This window comes from Pseudopipra pipra, chromosome 2 (genome assembly GCF_036250125.1).
Source record: "Pseudopipra pipra isolate bDixPip1 chromosome 2, bDixPip1.hap1, whole genome shotgun sequence".
Classification (NCBI taxonomy): Eukaryota; Metazoa; Chordata; class Aves; order Passeriformes; family Pipridae; genus Pseudopipra; species Pseudopipra pipra.
The window spans coordinates 103,778,794-103,800,289 of record NC_087550.1 but is presented as its reverse complement, the minus strand read 5'-3'; the positions used below and the strand labels follow the sequence as shown (position 1 = coordinate 103,800,289).

The 21,496-nt window shown below is 41.0% G+C and overlaps 1 protein-coding gene across 5 annotated transcripts in view; it reads left to right on the top strand.

The window, feature by feature from the left end:
• The first annotated feature begins 141 nt into the window (after positions 1-141).
• MAP3K15 (mitogen-activated protein kinase kinase kinase 15) overlaps positions 142-21,496 on the top strand; it is an 83,501-nt gene continuing 62,146 nt past the window's right edge. For 3 of the 5 annotated variants that reach the window (XM_064646727.1, XM_064646726.1, XM_064646729.1), the window contains exon 1: positions 142-465. In XM_064646727.1, coding sequence (XP_064502797.1) covers positions 150-465 — 316 coding nt within the window. In that variant the 5' untranslated portion in view covers positions 142-149. The remainder of the gene's footprint in view (positions 466-21,496) is intronic. The other 2 variants (XM_064646730.1, XM_064646728.1) reach the window with 1 other exon arrangement.

The following is a 21,496-nucleotide window of genomic DNA, read 5'->3' as shown; positions in this document are numbered from 1 at the left end:
GCACGCTACCGCCCGGCCGCGGGCAGAAGGGCCGGCAGGAGGAGAGAGGGAGGGAGTTGCCGGAGTTTGCCCAGCTGTTCGCGATGGGACGCGGCCCCGCCTGAGCACCTGCCGGCAGCCGCCCGCTCCCCTCGTCCCTCGACGCCGCTATGGAGAGCCCCGCGGGCGGCAGCGCGGCCGCGGAGCCGGCGCCCCCCTGCGCGGAGCCGGAGCTGGCGGCGGCCGGGCCGGCCGAGGCGGAGGCGGCGGAGGTGGGCGCGGCGGCCCCGCGGCCGCGCTGCCTGCGGGTCGTGTATGTGCTGAACGACCCGCCCAAGGCGGGCAACGGGGCGCGGAGCCCCGAGGCCGGGGCGCGACTGTGCCTCCTGCGGGCCTGCGAGGCCGAGGGAGCCCAGCTCAGCACGGTCAACTTCGGGGAGCTGGACTTCGGGGAGACGGCGGTGCTGGACGCCTTCTACGACGCAGGTGAGCGGGTGGGCTAGGCTGGGCTGAGCCGGGACGCGGTGCCACCTGCCCAGGCGGTGCAGGGACGCTGCCAGCCGGGCCGGGGAAGGGTCGATAAAGGCGCCATAGAGGCCAGAGAAGAGGGGGAATGGGGCGAATAAGAGACTGCGAAGGGGGCTCTTAGGAACGGTTGTAGAGACAGGGAAACGTGTGTGAAGGGATTCTCAGGTAATGTGCCAAGCACATGGAAGAGGAGGAGGAGGTGTGAGGAAAAAGTTCAAGCGCTTACAGCAGCCCTTTGAGTCCCCGCAGTGTGTAGCTCCGGCAGGACTGTGGATCCTGCAGCACCAACCGAGCCTTAAGGAGTAGCAGCTCTTGCTGGTGTGGTTTGCCCAGCCTGGCTGGGAGCTCAGTGTGACATCCCATGAAGACAGTCCAGGCTCTGCTCTGGCTTGGCCAGAGGCTGCTTGTTCACCCCTCTCGCTCCAGACCTGGACAGTGAAATTGGCTTGTATGTAGCCAGGAACAGAGTGATCCAGTATTGCTCTGAACAAGGGCCCTGAGGAAGGCTTGTGAGTATTGCCCACCCCGTTCTGGCTCCAGCTGGTCACTGGTGTCGGATGGTTCAAAAGAAAGCTGCTGTCCCTTCTCCACTCAAAAACATGTGGCAGCTTGGGCACTATGGTAGAGAACTGTGAGCTTTTTGAGCAAGCAGAGGAAGCCTCTGAGTCAATAGGTATTATTAAGACTAATCAAGATATATGAACATGTTGCTGACATGCAGACTTCTATCTGTATGAGCAGGCATTAAGAAATGGGGGAATTCACAGATTTCAAAGAGGGAAAGTCCATGCTGATGTCCATCTTTCACAAGAATAACTTTGTTTTGCTCATGAGATGTGTTAAAGAATACTTCTTAAAACTTTAATTTTATTTTAAACTCTCATGTGATTAGGAGTCCGTTTCATCCCAGTAAGTTCTCCAAATATTGAAGAACTTTACATGCTCTGTTGTCATTGTTTTTTACATTCCCAGTCAAGGGTTTTTGTTATGACTGCTAGCGAGGTTGACGGGTGTGTAATATATTCTTTGTGTGTCTTAGTACACAAGCATGAACTAGCAATTTCATTGTGCATCTCCAATATTTTTGTAGCCCTTTTGAAAGTAAGCATAATAGTGTACTCATCAATACAAGATTATTTCACTGTTTCCACTAATCGTCCTATTAATGTATTGTGCACACACCTGCTCTACATTGTACTGAGAGCTTGAGACAGTTATTCAAAATGTTTTCCTGCTGCGTTCTGGGAATGTGGCCTAACTTCATGGACTTCTGCATTCAAGTCATCTTGTAGGACCAAGATAATTTTATCAGTGATTAATATCACTTTGTAATAGTAAAGTGCATTGTTTCTGGATGCTCCTTCAACACATATCCAGGTTTGGTCAGCAAATACTTTATATCATTTTTTGTGTCCATTAAAATTGAATAGTCCCCAGTCAGGAATTTCAAAGGAGACCAGTCAAAGTAGTGTTTATGTGGATTTCTTTATAGTAGCAACATCTGGAGATCAACCAGGGGGACAGCTTTTTAATTTGTGTAATGTATGCCTTTATTTGTCAAACTTTTTGGTCAAAGCATCCTTTAATGATAAGTTATTTGTATTAAGAGAAACTCAAGTGTATTAGCATAAGTCATCTTTATCAGCCAGACCTTCAAGCTGTCAAAAGCAGAAAGATTTATTTCACTGTATATACTTTTTTGAAAACCATGCTGAATATGTTAGTAGTATTTTAGCAGTAGTGTATTGTCAGGGTTCCCAATTATCTGCCATTGAGTGCAATGTCACCCTGAAAATGCTAGCATTCTTAATTTAAAAAACCCCATTATTTTAATAGGGTTTTTATTTTGCTCTTCTGTTGTTTTAGTATTTTAATAAGTGGCTCTTCTAGCATCGACGTTTTTTATATCATTTTTGTTCTTGCTTTGCAGATTGATGATCTGAGAACTCCTCAGTCAGAACCTTTACATTTCTAAAATTTAAGCTTACAAAATTATGCTGAGCCATTGAGTTGAAGTGTCACTGTGGGTTTTAAAGTGCTGCCTCTTTTTTTTCAGTTCTCATTTTATGTAGAATGATCTGTTACTATTTCCTGAGAATTTTTGTTACACCCTTCTTGTTTTCTTGCTCTGTGTTCTTTATTGGTGGGTTCTCCCTGCCTCATGCTTTTGAATATAAGTCGAGCTTTTATCCAAAAATGCTGAATCTCATATTTTTTCATTTACATACAGCATTCTTTATCCACTACTTCGTGATCTCTTAAATCTTTGAAAAATCAGTAATTTTTAATTTCTGTGTTTTATAGATGCAATTCATTGTTACCATATTCTTTTTCCAGAATATGTGTTGGATTGGGACCGTTGACATCTATTCAATTCTTAATGAAGAACAGCATTAAGAATGAGTTTTAATACGAGCAGTCCTATGGTTCATGATGAACTTTGTGTTAGGAAATGACAGTGTGTTTACTTTAAGAAGAAAAAAATCTAAAGAAGTTTTATTACTACCTGTGCAAGATATTGAGCAGGTGTTTCCCACAATGAAGATATCTGTTAATAGTATCTATTTACTTTCTGTACATCGGGGCAGAACCTTGAGAAGAATGTCCTCTTGCTTCGTAATGAGGGTGGAGGGATCTCTAAAAGATGCCTGTAACCATCTCTTGGTTTACTAGTGGAACCTTAACCATCTACTAATGCTTAAAGGCTGAGCAGCAAGGACCATTTCATTGTGAGTAGTAAGGAGAGTCTTTGTTAAAAATGCTATCTATTTGCCTTTTTCCCTGGCCCTGCTTGAAATTGTAGCCATTTATTTAGTCGTAAGACAATTCTTGTCCAAATCAAGCTTATCTACCTTATTTAGTATGAATCTATAATATGATTACTCTTGGAGCTGGAAAATTGATGACAAAGTCAGCAAAGTTGAAGGACAGACTGCAGTAAAAAAGATCAACAGGAATTTCTTTCCTGTCTGCAGGCAGATTTTCTAGTAGATGATTTTTCAGTACAGCACTGAGTGCTGCAAAACCACCTGTATTCCATAGTAAGACAATATGTCTCTTTTTCTCCTTGAGTGTACTCATTACTGACTTATTATCATTTGAAATCTTATCATGCATGGAAGTGTGACTTATGCCATTGGTTAAATATTGCAGGTAATGCAGGATGACCCTGATCCTAAGAAATCACCCAGTGTTCTCAGGTGCTTTGCTAAAGGGGAACTACAGCACTTGTGAGAGCAAATTTACAATAAATTGTGAAATAGCAGAAAGATGAGATTTCTTTGCTCAGTGTGTGCTAGAAACAAACTGTCAGGAAAGTAATTTATGTTATGCTGAAGTGGGTGATGGTATGTACCTAATGGAGAAGCAGCAAGGATGCTTGCATACATTGACTTTATCTCTGGGAAGAAAAAGAAGCAATATTTTTAGATTGAAACCACAGATACTGGGCATTAGTGTGAAGCTTTTTTGCACAAAATAAAGTATTTTCCTTAGGAACAGGGAGCCTAGGAGCTCACTAAGGATTTTTAGAATTCTTCAGAATTGTCCCATGCAGAAAAACTACAAAAACTACAGGTGGTATGGTGCATTCATAAACAGCTTAAGAAACAGTGAAAAGGTGAGTGTGACTTGGGTAGTGATGTTGCAGGCAGAGTGGTTCATAGCTGCAAAGGATCTTCCTGTTCTGGATGTACTAAGACAGCAAACATGATGTCAGAGTCGAATGTCTGACCTGTACCTCTGGAAAAATGATGGTAGATAGAAAGAGATGTAGCTTTTCCTTGTCAAACAAAAGTTTATCTGGGCTTATTACCTGAAGTGCCACAGTGTTTGGCTACTGTGTGGAAGTGAAGGAGTGGATGAAGTACAGTTATACAAGTTTTGGATGTTTCTGTTTTGGATTGTGAAGTCCTGTTTCTGTAGCTGATCATCCTTTTCCCTTGTGAGGGATGTACAGCACTCTGTTTCGAGGCTTGGAATGTTACTTTGAACATTTGACCAGAGCATTCAGAGATGACTGCAGTCACTGAAGTCATCAGGATGAAAATCAACTGAAAGGAAGACAAGCTAGAAAGAGTGGTATACTGAGGAATGAAGCTAAATATTGGCCTGAGAAAAATGAGTTTTCCTCTGACAATCTGGGACACTATCTCAGCTAATTTGTGAGTATAGTGGAATATTTTGAAATGTGTTTCTGTTGTTTTGCTATATATCGAGTTGTCTAACCTGCATTATAAGGCAGCCCAAAAATTCATTAGTATCTGTCTCTGCAGCCCCATCTTCACTCAGAACCAATGTTAAACTTGGAAGGGAACCCAAACAGAGACTGAAGCGTGGGTCCTCCTTACTTCTGTACCATAGTTGAACCACTGTTAACATAACCCTCATTTCTTGTCCCTGAAACTGCTCTTGTTCATGCTATACCATGAAACTGGAAGGAGGAAATGTGTATGCTGGATCCTAACTTTCAGGCTCTGGCAACCACTGGGGGAATGAATGATTGTTGCCTGTACCCGGCTGCCTGCCCTGAAGCTCTCTGTCCTCAGAAGGCCGGTGTCCCTGCTTCAGAATTGGCAGGGATGCTTCAACTTCTTCAGCCCAAAGGCTTAGTGTGTCAGGGGGCAGTAAACACTTGTCTCTAGGATAAAACATGGCTTGGTAACCAGTGTAGCTCAGCTGGAGGCACGTTCTTCTCTCACTGGCTATGCCACAGGGATTGTAATCTGACAGGAAGGTGAGAGTGACAGTTGAGGGCAATAACATCCTAAAGTTCAACAGACCTTCCTGCTGCAATTTATCTTTGCCCCTGGGTGTGACAATGAGCAGCAGGGAAGGAGTTAAGGGTTAGCTCTCTCATACTTACCTCAGCAGGCAGGGTTATTTTGTTTTCCTGGGGAATACTTAAACTTTTTTCTTTCCTTTCTTTTCCCTTGCAACTGGCTCAATGGCTAGGGGAGTATTTGCTTTAATTCTCAAAAGATGTATATACCACAGAATCCAGAAATATGAAGAGAAGCAAACCGGCTACTTTCAGAACAAGAGAGCGGTAGCTGAGAGGCCAGAGCTGACTGGGTTGGATATTGTGCTGCTTTAATACAACAGCAGAGCTATCGGGACCTGATCTTTTATCTCTGCATGGTATTGCACATGTAGAGTGACTACAGATGTCTCCAGCAATGCTCTACACTGTGTCATCGAACCAAATATTTTGATAACTAGACCTTGTAATATACCTGTATTGTAACCCTTTTGCATGCAAGTATGTGAGGCCAGTTTTAAATTATGGTAATGAGCCTGATGCAATCCATCAAATCTATATGTTACTGTCATGGAATCATAAAATGGCTTGGATTGGAAGGGACCTTAAAGATCATCTCACAGAATATGCTGAGTTGGAAGAAACCCACAAGGATCGTCAAGTCCAACTTCTGGCCCTGCACAGAACCATCCCCAAGGGTCTCACCCTGTGCCTGAGAGTATAATCCAAATGCTTCTTGAACTGTCAGGCTTGGTGCTGTGATCACTTCCATGGGGAGCATGTTCCAGTGCCCAACCACCCTCTGGGGGAAGAATCTTTTTCTAATATCCAACCTGAACCTCCCTTGACACAACTTTAGGCCATTCCCTCGGGTCCTGTCACTGACCCCACAGAGCAGAGATCAGTGCCTGCCCCTCCTCTTTCTCTCATGAGGAAGTTGTACACTATGATGAGGTCTCCCTTCACTCTCCTTCAGGCCGAACAGACCAAGCAACCTCAGCCACTTATATGAGTTCCCCTCAAGGCCCTTCACCATCTTCATTGCCCTCCTTTGGACACTCTCTAATAGCTTTATATCTTTTTTCGTATTACAGTGACCAATATTCAAGGTGAGGCCACCCCAGTGCAGAGCAGAGCAGGACAATCCCCTCCCTCAACCAGCTGGAGATGCTTTGCCTGATGCCCCCCAGGACACGGTTGGCCCTCCTGGCTAACAGGGCACTGCCGACTCATATTCAACTTGCCATCGACCAGGACCCCCAGGTGCCTTTCCAAGGTGCTGCTTTCCAGCATCTCATTCCCCAGTCTGTATGAATGTACATCCAGGGTTGCCCCAACCTGGCACTTCCCCATGTTGAACTTTGTTTCAACCCACCTGCCATGGTCAGGGACACCTTCCACTAGACCAGGTTGCCCAAAGCCCTGCCCACTCTGGCTTTGAACACTTCCAGGGATGGGGCATCCACAGCCTCTTTGGGCAACCTGTTTCAGTGCTTCACCGCCCTCACAGTAAAGAATTTTCTCCTAATATCTAGTCTAAACCTGTCCTCTCTGTTTAAAGCCATTCCCCCTTGTTCTATCACTACAGGCCCTTGTAAAATGTCCTTCTCCAGCTCTCCTGTAGTCCTCCTTTAGGTACTGGAAGGCTGCTAGAAGATCACCCTGGAGCCTTCTCCAGGCTGAACAGCCCCAACTGTCTCAGCCTGTCTTCGTGGGAGAGGCTCCAGCCCTCTAATCATCTTCATGGTCCTCCTCTTGAACTTGTCCGATGGGTTCCCATCTTTCTTATGTTGGGAACCCCAGAGCTGAACGCAGCACTCCAGGTGGAGTCTCACAAGAGTGGAGTAGTGAGGGAGAATGCCCTCTCTTGACCTGCTGGCCACCCTGCTTTTGATGCAGCTCATGGTTGGCTTTCTGGGCTGCAGGCACACATTGTTGGGTCATATCATACTTCTCATCATACAACACTCCAAGTCCTTCTCCTCGAGGCTGTTCTCAATCCATTTTCTGTCCAGGCTGTATTTGGGCAGAGAAATATACCTTGATTCTCTAATAGAGAGAGATTCCATTGTGTTACTTCTCCTTTTGGAACGAGCATCTCTTTTTACTTGTGATGGGTCATATGAAAAGACGTATCAACAATCCAAACCCAGTATGAGTCCTACCTTTTAATGAAACTTTGAATGAAGTTGTTTGCCTCTCTAAAAATCTGGTGCGAGCCATGCAAATTTGGACTTCTGTTGTTCCAAAGTGAGATAATAAATGTGTGCACATACAGTCTATGTGAAGTGACTCATTTCTGTGCCATGACTTTTGGGTAAAGGAAAAAGAAAAAGCATGCAGTTATTTTTGTTCCATGTTCTTTCCTGTGCATAAACTTGTTTGCATGAAAAACCCAAAAAAACAACTCAGCCTACAACTGTGTTCTCTGTCTTTCTCTATTCCTGAGCTTAAATACTAAATCTGAGAAGGCTTCCCAGAATCTGACTGTGAACTCTTTCCCTGGGCTTTGTAGCTGGGAACATATCAAATGATTTCTAGGTGTTGAATTGGCTAAGAAAGAATCTTCTCTCTGGATACAATATAAATTGTTTGTTTCTGTTTTGTTTTAACTTACTCTGTAAATAATATTTTTCTCTATATTATTAACAATCTTATCGATTCTCACTAAATAGACTTAAAGGCTTTTATGCCCATTACAGTCATTACAAATGATTTCAAAAAATTGAACATTTAGGGTTATTCTGAAGAGAGGAACAACTGCATCTATCTTAAACTGCCTTTGTTCTGAAGACCAATTATTGGTGCAGTTAACGGCCCTTGGAAACACTGCAGTTAAAGTGGGTTAGGGGTTTTTTTTAAATATTGTTTAAATGTTTTTTGGGAAGTTAAACTTGCAGCATTTTCTGAAATTCTTCACATCAGTAAATGTTCTGAAAATGTTTTCCCTCTGATAGGAGGAAAAAAAATGTGCTGGCTATGCATACCAGTCAGCGCATTCTAAAGCTCACTTTTTTTGTTTAGTTTAGGAATTCTATGCAAACATATTTTTCAGTGTAGTTCCTAAGTCGCTCTGAAGGAATGTACTGTGACATTTGACCATGAGATGTGGGCAAGAGATTTCTGGTTCTGTCTTGTGGTATTTCACGTTTACTCTCGGTGACATCAGAGAACTGCTGAAAGAAGCTGTACATGAGGCTGACAGGCTTGAGTCAACCAGGGGCTGCTTCTGTGGGAGCCTGGTCCCTGGCCACTGATCTCCTTTACAGGGATTGCATGCTTGTTCAGTCTCACTGTGCTGTGTGTAGCATATTCTTCATAGGTTTAAGAATTGTTTTTCTTAGACCCGAAAGTCACAAAATTAGGTTAAAGAAAAAAAAAAGGAACTGTTTGCTTGTGTGGGTTAATTACACTGCTTTAATTTCCATCCTCCCATAAAACAGACTAATTATGGTAGATATGCAGTAGCTCATATTACGTTCTGTGGTCATGCTTTGCTTTTATCACTGTAATCATGTGTTGTTTTTTAATCGTCAAATTACACTTGCATGTACTCTCTAGTTAAAAAGTAACTAATGTTCGTGGTTTGCAGATGTAGAAGTTTGAGGTAAAGCTCTTCTGAGGTGTAAGGACTTGGTGCAAATTTGGTTGAGAACTCAAGACTTTTTGGGTTCCTCAAGATGGACTTGTAGCAAAGTAGTGAAGAGAAGGCTCTTGGCCAGGTGCCAGAAGTAGGATATGGTGATTATGTGAATGATAATTATTAGATTTATTGCTAATTCAGTATATGAATATTGCCAGTGCAGTTTCTCAAATAACAGCTCTATCATCTATTATAATAGATTATAGTATGATCAAGTCATGGTCCCTTTGGTTGAGTCATGAGCTTCAGTGAAACCCCCTTGCTTTCTAAACTTCTCAGAGAAGTCTAGGTGTAGCTAGGTCCACTTAGTCTCAGATTTGGTCAACAGTTTATGTCTAAAGGCTTATAATGCAAGCAGGTTTGGCTAGAAAAGTACAGGTTTACAGTCTGGCCTTGCTGGATTCACAATTACAAAGCAATAAAGTACCTATGTAGCTACTTTAGAATTTTATCTCCATATGTGATGGGATCTAAGTGCTTTTTACTCACCTGTCAAAAAGTTCCTCATCTTCAGGTTGCACATACCCTGCAGGCATCTGTGCTGGGAAGGGGCTCTGCCTGGAAGCTGCTTGCAACACTGGGAGACCAGCTGGCCCAATGTCCAGCAGCGTTTTATACCCTTATGCAGGCCAGTGTGCGCCAAAGTCAGTCCCAAACATTTGGGCTCCCCCATCTCTGAAGTGCATTTATCATGCATCCAGACAGTTCCTCCTGCAATACTCACCTGGTGTTCTTATCCCAGGGACTGCAGAAAGGGAGAGGAGGGGTGGGGCTGCGTGTGGAGGATGTATGCAAAGACTATATTTTGTCGCTGTCAGGGGCCTCCAGTTTGAACTTGCTGGCTGCAAACCTGTGTTCAGGTGGTACTCAGGGCATGCTGCTACTTTGGTGCATGTGGAGGAGCAGCTGCAGCAGTGATTGCTTGGCCAAGCTGTTGCCTCATTTCTCACTGCAGTTTGTTACGTGGCTGCAGTTTGGTAGTCGAGATGGGTGTAGGGTCTTAGGGGGACCTCAATGTTTGCTGCTGGCAGGTGAAATCCATGAATATGGTAGGCTCTGTTTGCCTTGCACTTCAGTGCGGATGTGAATTGCTTTAGCCTCAGGCTACCTTTGAACAACCATTTGAGTGCCTCAGGCTGAGCCAAGAGAAGGACTGCAACTGTTGCTTTATCCTGCTCCCTAGCACAGGCTTGCTATAAACAGCATAGTGTGTCTGCTGAGGTCAGGGTGATTCAAATGGCAGCCCGGTGGTCAAACGTGTCTCACAGTATGCGTTCACCTAACCTCTTCTTTCTCTCAGCAGCACTGCAAGAGGTCACCTTTTCCAGGGAGGTTGGGCTGGCTATAGAGGCATGCCAGGAACAGAAGTTGCATCACTGTAGTCTGCAAGGTGGAACCCAGAGCTGGAATGTGAATTCTGACACTTAATTGTATTGGATTGCTATGTCATGATAAACCATGCTTGCTTTTTTTATCCTTTGTAATATTCAGCCTGAGAAGGTAAATGATTATGCTGTGGTGTTCAAGGTGGTAGAACTGAAACTTTTCAAATATTATTTGGTAACGCTTCTGAGCATTTAAACTTCTGTCTGAGTCAGTAGTTCAACAATAGTTATGCCTTGGAGCTCCAAGACAAATGGGATTCAGAACTTTAAAAAATGTACCCCAGCTTTTACTACATTGAAAGGACATGACCCCAGTTTTGGTTAGTATGATCTTTCTTTGACTAGAGGAGTCTCTGATGACAGACACAAATCCAAAACAGTGATGACACTGTTCAGACTATGTCCCTAGCTTTCTGCTCATCCGGGATGGTATTGCCAAATCCAGTAGGAAGGAAGGTAGTCCAGTTTATCATAGCTGAACTTGTGCACATGCAGTTGTGTCTACTGTAGTATGTACTGCTTTTGTGCTTAAGTTATGTTTAAAAAGTCTTCAATACTACTTTAAAGTAAAACACAAAGAGAATCATCTTGAAGTGCTTTTTTTAACTGTTTCAGTATAATCTTTTTTGTTTCATTTTGTATCAAGTTATGGAAGGAAATGTCTGGATTCTCTGCCTTTTGTGTTTTTAATTCTGTTTAGGAAAACATGCCTTTATGCACAGAACTGTAGCTCAACTGATGGTCATGGACCTCTCAACAATTTGAAATGTGTTGTTCACATGATAGCTAAAGCTTTTGAAGTCTATGCCAAAAATGTGTTGGTTCCGGAAAACAAACAAACTCCCGTGTAAATCAGCACGATAATAAGCTTTGTCTAAAATTCTTCAGTTTCCTACTGGTGCCAGCAGTGCTTTCCATGAATTGTGGTACTCTGATGCCTCCAGGCCTGTCAAAAACAGTGCTAGACTCTATGAAACTGATTGTGGGGAAAATAACAGGGGAGTTACTTTTTTAAATTCAGGATAGTGAATTACTGCCATTTGATTGCTGTCCTCTCTCCTGTTCACCTTTAAATTTGCTACAACCATTTAATAGCCAGCTCAACCACGAGAAATTTTATTGAATCAAGTGTCCTTGCCTTAGCAATCACAGAAAGGCTGTAGGTTTTTTCTACTGCAGAAAAGTATCTGCCTATAATAATTTCACTTCAGTGAGATTAGCTGCATTAACTCTCCTGTTGCTGCCCTTCACTCACAGCAGTTGAAGAAAGACTTTTTTTTAATTTTTTTTCTTTTAATTCTGCAGTACAAGGCTGCATTCTATCTGTTTCTTTCTAACAGTGCTAGACCAGTCATCTCTGTTGGACTAATCTTAGTCAATAAAAATTTGCAGGAGAAAAGCTAATGTTTACAATGGCATTACTGTTTGGCACTAGGCTGCCTTACTTAGCAGAGCTTCTGTGTGCACAATCCTGTTTCACACAGTAACTGTCAGCTTTTATCAGCATCAGCTCTGCCTTTTGTGCAAGTGTGATATTGTTTCAGATGTTTTCTTTGTAAATGGATGCTTGACATGCTTCAGTCATTTTAAACCCAGTTTGAGGACATGATTACCATCCTCAAAGCCAGACATTCTGCCAGTTCCTACTACTGCTGTTTATGATGCTTTAGACAAGTGACAAGTTATGAGTTGTTGTCAGGTGAAGAAAGTATCCAAATTAGAGTGAATGTCTGAAAATGTTTGAGATGGATTTTTTGTTTTCATGATAATAAAGTTTTGGAGCTGATAAACTTAGCTTTTTGCTTATTATAATAACACAGCTAGGTAAGTCGTCATATTGTTTTGGGAAAGCCAGAAACTGCTTTGACTTTCTAGCTTGCAGTCAAGGCACAAAAGAATGCTTGATTATTTTTTAACTTTTTTTTTTACCCTCTGATGCCTCTGGTTGTATGTTGGACATCTTGTCCAGAAGGGTACTGTGAGAGACAGTATAGAAATCTGTACTGAAATCCAAAAGGATTACATCAAGTGGCTAATACCATTGCTGTGATTATAAGAACTTAATTTTTGAATGAAGGCTAGTGAAATCAGGCAATGTCAGAACAGCTGGGAAGATTTTGCTGATATACACTGAAGATACATAGCCCATGTGCACCAAAATGCATCAAGACTCTGTACAGTGTTTGGATGACCTGATAACACAAATTTCCAAAACGTTTTCTTAGAAACTGCTTGCCATCTGAAAATTTCACTGCAGTTATTCACGTATTTCTTTTTTTCCACATCACATCTGAAACGGTGCTTATAAAACCAGCACACCGATTCTAGTGATACAAAATGCAGTGTTCTCCCTGCTCTGTGGCTCAACCCTTACTTACAGGCACAGGCCTCTTAAGTTCCTCCAATCATTTGCAATTGACTTTTCCTGCCAGTTTAAAGTTGAAAACTGATTCTGAGTGACTGATAGAACAGACATTAGGGTTTTTTTCAATGTTGAATTCTGCTCTGTGATATACTACACTGTGATCACTGGGGTGATGCAGAAAAGTGGTCCTAGTGTGAGTATGCATGAGCATGGGGTAAAGCACTCTGTTGAAGCATTATGGCTTGGCCCCATCCTCTCCACAGAAGGTGCAATACACAGAACTCAGAAGTCTTCAGAAGAGGAAAGTGACTTAGTAGAAACACTTTCACATTAATAAAGATGCTCAATGCTTCTGCAACCATTTTTCTTTTTTTCTTTTTCCTGAGTTTTGTTTTTATTCTTTGCTTATCATCCCTAAATCTGACTATGGTCTTTCCGCAAAATAAAGAGAAAAGGATACTTCATCAGGAAGTGACAGAGATTTCATAAAGTCTTTTTGGGACTTTGGACAAAGAAAATACTCATAGACTGCTGATTTGTGTAGAAACTTCAGCTGTGGGTTCAACTGTATGATAAATATAATGTTGCAAGAAATCAGCCTTAAAGCTGCGGAGTTAAATTTACAAGAAAAAAAGCTAAGAGAAAAAAATACACCATTGAACGCTTACACTGAGATATTGTCAGCATTCCTGCTGGAATCCATATTGTGACAACTTCATACTTATCTATATACAAATATAGGCTGGGCAGAGAATGGACTGAGAGCAGTCCTGAGGAAAAAAGTCTTGATCTCTGCATAGTGTCTTGAAATAGATCTTTCTCGTTTTTTAATGAAGGCTGCCCATTTTTTAAATTACAGTGTTCAGTGGTACATGCCGTGTTTTAGGCTGGCACTTAAAGCTTGTACTGTTTATAGTAAAGCTTAAAATAGCAGATTGAATCCACATCTGCCCAGCATCCGGAATAATAAATCAAGAACTCTGTATTAATGTGTGAGTGCAAATTTCTTGGCTCACGGAGGATGCTGTGGATTTATGTAAACTATGTTAATAAGCTTTTGCACTTTAATAATACTGCCTTTCCTCAGTTAACATTTTCTCTGTATAACTTATTGTGCTTTTATATGGGTCCTAATGAGCAATCTGGGTGTCTGTCAGCATAAAGAGGAAATCTGTACTCTAGTTGTGAGTTGGGATACCTCAGTTTGGTACATTAAAGTTCTGAGTGGTAATGATGGAGATGTCTCTTGATGTTTGTTTTTAAAAAAAAAATTTGAGAAAAAGTAACAGAGTTGGAGTAGGAAAGTCTCATTTATTTTCGTATGCTGTATTTTTAATTCTTAAAGAAGGGAATAAAGGTGTTTAGTTTAACCCAGGCTTATGAGCTTTAGTGTACTGAAATATTTTTTCTTTTGATTTTTAGTTCCTTTTATTTTGATTACTGTTCTTATATCTTACATTTCTTTGAGAAGAAGATAAAGCTCAGCATAATTTTATTTTTCTCATTTTTTTTAATATATCATGTTGACCAGTGTGTGACCTGTGGGAGATGTGCAGATTAGGCTTTTTTTTTCTGTTACCCAGCCAAGATATTCAGCATTAAATGATGGGTGACTCTCAAGTGGTTTAGTTTGGATAAATGTCTAAAAGTTTGAAGCTTACCTAAATCTCCTTGGCCTAGAAATTGATTTGCCTGCAGCCAGGGAGGAAGGGACAACCTTTCTTGTTGAATTTCATACTCTTCTTAATTTTGCTTAGGTCGGGTTATTGCATTACACAACCTTTTTCTCTATACTTCATTCCCTTTCACTGCCTTTTATGACCCAGTGAAGGAAGTGCAGAGGTGCAAGAAAAGTTAAATAAAGTTCACCTTTCTCGTTTTCCCCCCTAATTGCAGACAAGGTTCAAATTAGGGTCAGGCTTGGGGTGATTTTTCTGTGTGCTCTCAGCTGGCTGCACTCTGGTGCATTTCATGGAAATTGTCTCATGTGAGGCTTGGCACACTGCGAGTGCGGCGGGCAAGTGTGAAGTGCCTGTTTTTAATTTACTTGACTGTTTCTTTTCTTCTCCGATATTAAATAGGGCAGAATAATGAGAGATCCTGTAGAATTGGTAGGCTCTTTGGCTTGCAGAAAAATTTTAGGAAATAGTTATCCTTAGGAAATTAGTTATCCTTAATGACTTGGCATAGTGAACAGTATGTATGTGAGATATCTACTCATTATGGCTGTCCAGCATCTCTGTAAAAATTCTGAATATACTTGGAGCATATAAACAGGGGAAATTATGGAACAGGTGTTTTTCTCAGATTGTCTGTGATGGGGAAAGTTTTTTTGTAGCGTCCTGGATACACAGATTTTGGGACCCTTTCAGTAATAATGAATTTGGGAAAAAGTGAGAAGTGAGTGACTTCTGGAATCTTCATTTGCCTAATTCTTGTAAGCTTTTTTCTGCAGTGGTTCCTGCTGTAGCAATTTCTATAACATGCAACTCAAATCATGGTTGCAGCATTTTAAAGGTATATCCATTACAATCTCCACCCCTTTTCAGTTTGGACCAGACCATAGGGTTTAAAATTGCAATTAAAAAAAAGAAAATGAACTCTATCTCAGCCAAACTCAGCATAGCTGTATTTAAAAAAGTTTATTGGAATGTTAAGATTCTTCAACATATTTTAACAATAGTTAGGTAGTCAGTATCATTACTGTCTTACCACTCTGTGATAGAGTATTTCACCCTAGGAAGGATTGTTTATCCTGAAACTTGCAGTGATTAATAGATGTTGCTTTGTACAGTATATATGGTCAAGTGATGAAAGTCAACCTGCAGGTAGCAAATTGCTTTGTCTTTTTTTTCCTGTTTTACTCCTGTTGAGTACATGCTTAGAAAGTTTAAATAACAGTCATTGTAAGTGTAAGTACTTCCATTTGGCACTCATGAAATGTGAACATAATATAGTGGGGATGACTGTAAGAGATGTTAGTGTGTGTGCTATGTGAGCATTGAGTCTTTTTTTACTACTTACAGAACTGGATTTTTCAGTTACAGATGCAGATGTGTTTTGTTATATGATATGTAAAAAGTGAGTTTTCATGAAATTAAGTTTTTAACCTTTATTTCTTTCAATTGTTATGAAGTGTAACAGTTTCATAAGGTACTTTTCTGGAAGACTGGTGTGAAGCTGGTAGCTGATACCACTCACAGGACTGATTAGCTGCAGTGACAGAGCAGATTCTGTCTGCTATTGTGCTGTCACTGAGTTAGCCAGAAATTGCCAAGTTAAATATAGGCTGAGGGATAAGGGGAGAATAGAATGGTGAGAGAAGGAATCAGAGACCATGGGTCATGGGAAAGAGGTAGGAGTTGCAGGCAGGAATAGGCATTCATCAGCCTGAGCTGTGGAACCGCTGAAATGGCCAGGATCCAAGTGATGAGATCTCTCTCATTTCCCAACATGGGAGCTTGAAGGGTGTAATTTTACAAAGAAATTGTATAAATATTGATCTCTTGTGCATGTCACAACTTTGATAATTCATTTATTAGCTGTGTGTAGATTTTGGTAGGACCCATCTGAAGTGTTCGTGGTCGGTAACTAAAGGCATCTGACTGATTGTGAATTTTTACAATCCTTCCTCAAGGAAGGGAGACTGTGTAAAGGGGTGGGTGCTGGGTGAGTTTCCAGTGACAGTGTGTGTGGACGTTCTCTTTTTCACTGTGATCTCTCACACCAGTGTGAGTTAGCTCCCTCACGCTTGAGGTTATGTTGTTCCCGGGACCTCACAATCTGTGGTATGGAAGGAAGAAGTAAAATAAAATAAAAAAAAAGATAAAGTGTGTTACTCACTGTAGTATGAATGTCAGTGCCTTACAGGGAAATGTCATACTTGTATTTGTCTTGAAGGTAATTTTACTGAGAATTTAACTTCTGTATAAACTTCATCCATAGGCCAGGAGATTACAGTCAATGTGCCAATATAATTAAACAATCAGATTATATGAGTTGCAGAAAAGAGTCTGGGCTGTGATAGTAGATGCAAAAACACCTCTTAAAGAACAGTCATCCCTACAGTTACATAATATTTCATCATCATCATGGCTGGGCTTCGCGAGCGAAGATTTGGGAAAGGCTCTATCCACATTTGTTACAAGCACACTGGTGGCTAATGAGGCCAATATGAGACAGACATTGAGTGCCAAAATAACCAACATTGTAAGCTGGGATTCAGAAATGAATGTGTAATTTATGGAAAACTCGAACAAGAGTTAGGTGTTTCAGAGACTTCTTTGGAAATCTTAGGTGAGGGTTTGAATTGTGACAGTCCTTCCTTTTCTTTCTCACAGATAGAGAAACTGTAAGTCAAGTACTGATGAGAAAGCCCTGTAGTCCTTCTCCATTGGCTACCATCTGGTTGGTGGGAACATCTCCAGGGAAATACCTGCTGTGATTATATCATTGTTGTCTGAAATGGCTTAATGGTTCATGAAATTCTTCAAAGCAGAGCTGTGAGGCTCCATAGAAGGGGTGTCATAGCACTGAACACCTTCAGTGTGGGTGTCTGCAGTTGCTTGGACTCCGTTCACAGCCAGTGGGGAGGAACAGGCACTTCTGGCCTGCAGTTCGTCTCATCCTGAAGTAGGTGTCTGACAGATGAGAGGAGCGGTGCTCTGAAGTGCTTTTCCTCTCTCTGCATTGACAGTGAAGGCAGTGAGGACTGGGTGATCTGGGTCCAAACACCTCTCTCGTGCCTGACCAACTCAGTGCTGATAACTTTGCTTTGGAATGAGCACCATTTCATGAGGCTAAAGTAGTACTAATTCCAAGCAGCCTGACCCACATGACACATTTCTGGTTTTCTGCTTGGAAACACTAAGGCTTCTTAATTTGGCATGAGAGGATGTTTAACATTGGTCAGAAATAAGTTCTCCAGTACAGTCTCAAAAACAGTTGGTTTTAAGTAAATCTCTTATAAAGAAAAATCCAAAACCCAACAACCTGAAGCAAAAACTGGCAAAGTTAAAAAGGAACTGAAAGCAAAGCTTTGTCAGGGAAAACATTAAGCAACTTCTAAGCCTAGGCCTACATTGTTTACAGTGAATTATATTTTTCCTTACTTCTGCAATTCAATATTGCAAGAAGAGTTCTTTGAGGATTAATTGTTTCCTTCTTTCCTTGAACTGCCAACTGCAAAAAAATAAAGAGTTCTATACTCTGTTCTGAATGACAGGTCACTTTCAATTGTTTTACTATTCCAATCATATAATATTTTTCTCCTTCATACTTGTGCAAAAGCATTAAAAAGGCATTCTACATTTGGATGCCCTATGTGTTACATTAATTGCATTGCTTTTCTTCCCACACCAGTTCTTGTGGGTGGTGGTTATATTCTGATTTGGCAGAGTCTGAGAGACTCGCTTTAAAGATAAGATAAATAATAAGCATAGGCACGCTCTTGACACAACTTTCGCTTTTCTGGATCAGGAAAATTGCCTTCTTAGTGTAGCATATTGCCTTGTTTGAAACTTAATTTTACTGTGAATTCAATTATATTTAAGAAGTATCTAAAATGTTTCTTAAAGCTTTTGCTTTTGGTATTGAAGGTTTTTGGAAGAATTCTTGCTTCCATTTAACAAAAAAGTTCCTAATATGGAATTGCAGGGTAAAAAATTTAAAAGTTTCTGATGATATATCTAATGAATAAGGAAACCCCAAAACACAAAAACAAATGAGAGCTTAGGTTACAGATCAACTCCTAGAACTGGCAGTTTTGTTCACCTGCTGTACTTTGTTCTGTTCCATTTAAAGCACAGTTTCTTGTGATTCAATTTTTGGAATGGATATTTTGATATTAAGGAATATGTATCAATTATAAATATGGCATAAATACTTTGTCATGGTTTAGAAAAATGAGTAGTTTTAGATATGGGTGTCTCCTGAGTTGCAGTAAATGCCACTGAAGCATGAAAAATATGTTCCAGTTCTATTCTTAGTGTGAGTTCCATGTACCAGAGGACAGATGAAAGATGCAGTATCTGAGTACAACTGTAAAGTAACACCACAGCACTAACATGATTAGTGACTGTAATGTTTGGGTCTGAATGTAACCCTGTTGTGGAGGCATTTGTATGAAATGGGTTTTGGTACAGAATTATGAAAGCCAGAGAGGAGCATTGGCCCCTCAGTCTTATCTGTCCTGTTGTTTTGGATGGTTGTTGATTTTCACTATATGCTGAAAGTTGATATTGCTGGGTGGGGTTTGCCAGTGAATGTTATAATGTCATACATTACTAAGAGAGCCTAACATTAACATTTCCTAATGTTGCCAAAGCTAGTATTTGGAATCAAAAGGATAAAAGGTTACAGGTGAGAACCCATCTCAAGCACAAGAATTTCTTTCTGGTTATAACTCAAGTAAATATTTAAAATAAATACATTTTTTGTATTTCTTACCTGCATTACTTTGCTGTCAGGCTCTGTGTACATGTTGCTGTGCTTCTTGCATTCATTACTAGTTTCACTCTAGCTACTTGTGCCTCAGTTTCTTCTACACTGGATTATTCTGTTGGCTGCTTCTTTGGACTTCACATTTCATCACCTACAGGATGGCTGTCCAAAAAGTGCTCCTTGCTCTGCCATTTCAGGCCGCTGGGGCTTCTCCCAGTGGTTTGAATGGAGGCCGTTTGGGGCATTTTTGTGATCTGTACATGAAAAACAGGGGCCCCCTGGTGGTCTAGTGGTTAGGATGCTGTCGCCACCGCGGCCCGGGTTTGATTCCCGGTCAGGGAACCCCTCCGGGCATGTGGAGCTTGTCATCCCTGTAAGGCCATCCATCTAAGAGAAGGTCACTCTAAACAAACCTACATCCTGAGGACCTCGCTGCCACCGTCCGAGCTCGCTTGGCCCCGGCAGTTGAACCTCAGGATTAAAGGGTGGGCTCAGTTCAGCGCACACTGTGTCTCACCTAAAAAATCCACTGCGCAGGCTCGAAGGCTAAAGACCTTTCCCAAATCTTCGTTCGCGAAGACTGGCCATACTATACTATACTACTATACTATACATGAAAAACAAGTGCACCAGCTTTGTTACCTCTACTTTCAGACTGTAATCCGGGCTACAACTTTTCTTGGTAAATTTTAACTATCCTGGTAGTTTAAAACCTGCTTTATTTCAGCTTTTTGCCTTGGGAGCTGAGAGGATTGAGTTTGAGCGCTCCAGACTTTTTAGGTGCGTAGGAAGGAGGAGCTGCCTCGCTGGGCCACATGAAAGGACTTTCTAATATGCACCCAAATGCTATGGCTAGAACCAGATTTGGGTGTCAGCTGTTCCTCCTCCTCCTCCTCCTCTGTGTGGATGTGTCCTCTTTCCACACAAAGGCCGGTTGGACCACTTTCCTTAACACAGCTGTTCCCAGATTTGTCTCTGGAGGTGGGAGTCTGCCAGTTTTAATGTGTTGTGTGTTAAGTGAAGTAAAGCAATCATTTGAATTGCTGCAGTTAGTAATGCTTCTGGATAGTGGAAAGACTCATCTGAAAAATTAAAGTTTTTCAATTTTCTATTAATCACTGGGCTCTGGATTTGCCTGATTCTTTCAGGAAAGTTATTTAACAGCTGACTTCTTTAGCCAAGAATGCTGCTTCTGCTCAGTTAATACATAGTTAAAATGACTTCTTCAGCACTGAGCAGAATGAATTCATGGGAAGAATGTGAAACTGCTTTCCAGAGCAATATTTGACATGCAGGAAGGAGGAAATGCAAAAGAAATGCCTGACTTTTCCCCCTTGTGTTTGTGGTTCTAAGAATGTTGGCTTTTATAAGGCCCTCAGTTGTTATGCACTTTTTTGGTCACCTTCCATTTTGCTGGATGAGAGGAGCAGAATCGATACGTATTGGTATGTGGTGGCTTTTCTCACCAGTAGATGATTTTGTAACATAAAACCTGTAGCAGAGGAAGATAAGATTAAAGCCATGACTAAGTAAAAGGCAAATGACAAGCTCAGTCTGAGAACACAGATTAGAGGTGTTGCCCTGTTTTTTTGGTAAAATAACACAAGTCTGAAATTGCCACTTTACAACAGTTCTTTTGTTTTCCTGAGCAAACAGACAAACCATAGAAAGACCCATTGCAGAATTTTTGCCATTTGATGCCCGGGTTTTCAGAATTCCTGGAGCACTTAACAAATCCATTGGAGCTGTCAAAAGGGAGATATATCTAGGTTTAGATTTTACTTCATTTTATAGTCAGTGTATGTGTACGGATAATATACCACAGTCAGAATCAAATTCTCTCTTAAGATAATAAAAATTTTAAAATAGTGAATTAAAAATTATTTGGCCAGTATTCAAGTTACCTTTATTCTCCAGTTTGTGATTGATGTCATTAATAAAATCTGAAAATGTAACTTTTTTTTTCTTTGGTGCTTACTATCTGTGAACAGAAGGAAATCTTTTTTTCCCAGATTAATATGATGATTCATAACTAATTTAATTCTTAAATTTCCTGTTCTTTGAGTCGCTTCCTTTGGCCTGTGAACTAAAAACCCCTTCCAACGGAAGTGCCCTTGCTGCAACAAAAAGTTTCAGACATCCAGTTTGCATGCTTGTGTTTCCTTTTCTGAAGTAAGGAGTAGGCTGAAACTTGTAGTCGAACACCAGGCACGACTGAACTCTTGTGCAAAAGTTGATTGGATTGTAAGAATAAGCATCCTTCTTAAGGGTGCCTTGTAAGCAATTTCTAAACTATAACAGTTAATTTAAATTTTAGTATTTATACAAATGTGCAGCACTTGGTTTTAATCTACAAGAAGTTAAGCTTAGTCTGAAATAGAGGAAATAGTTTTTAA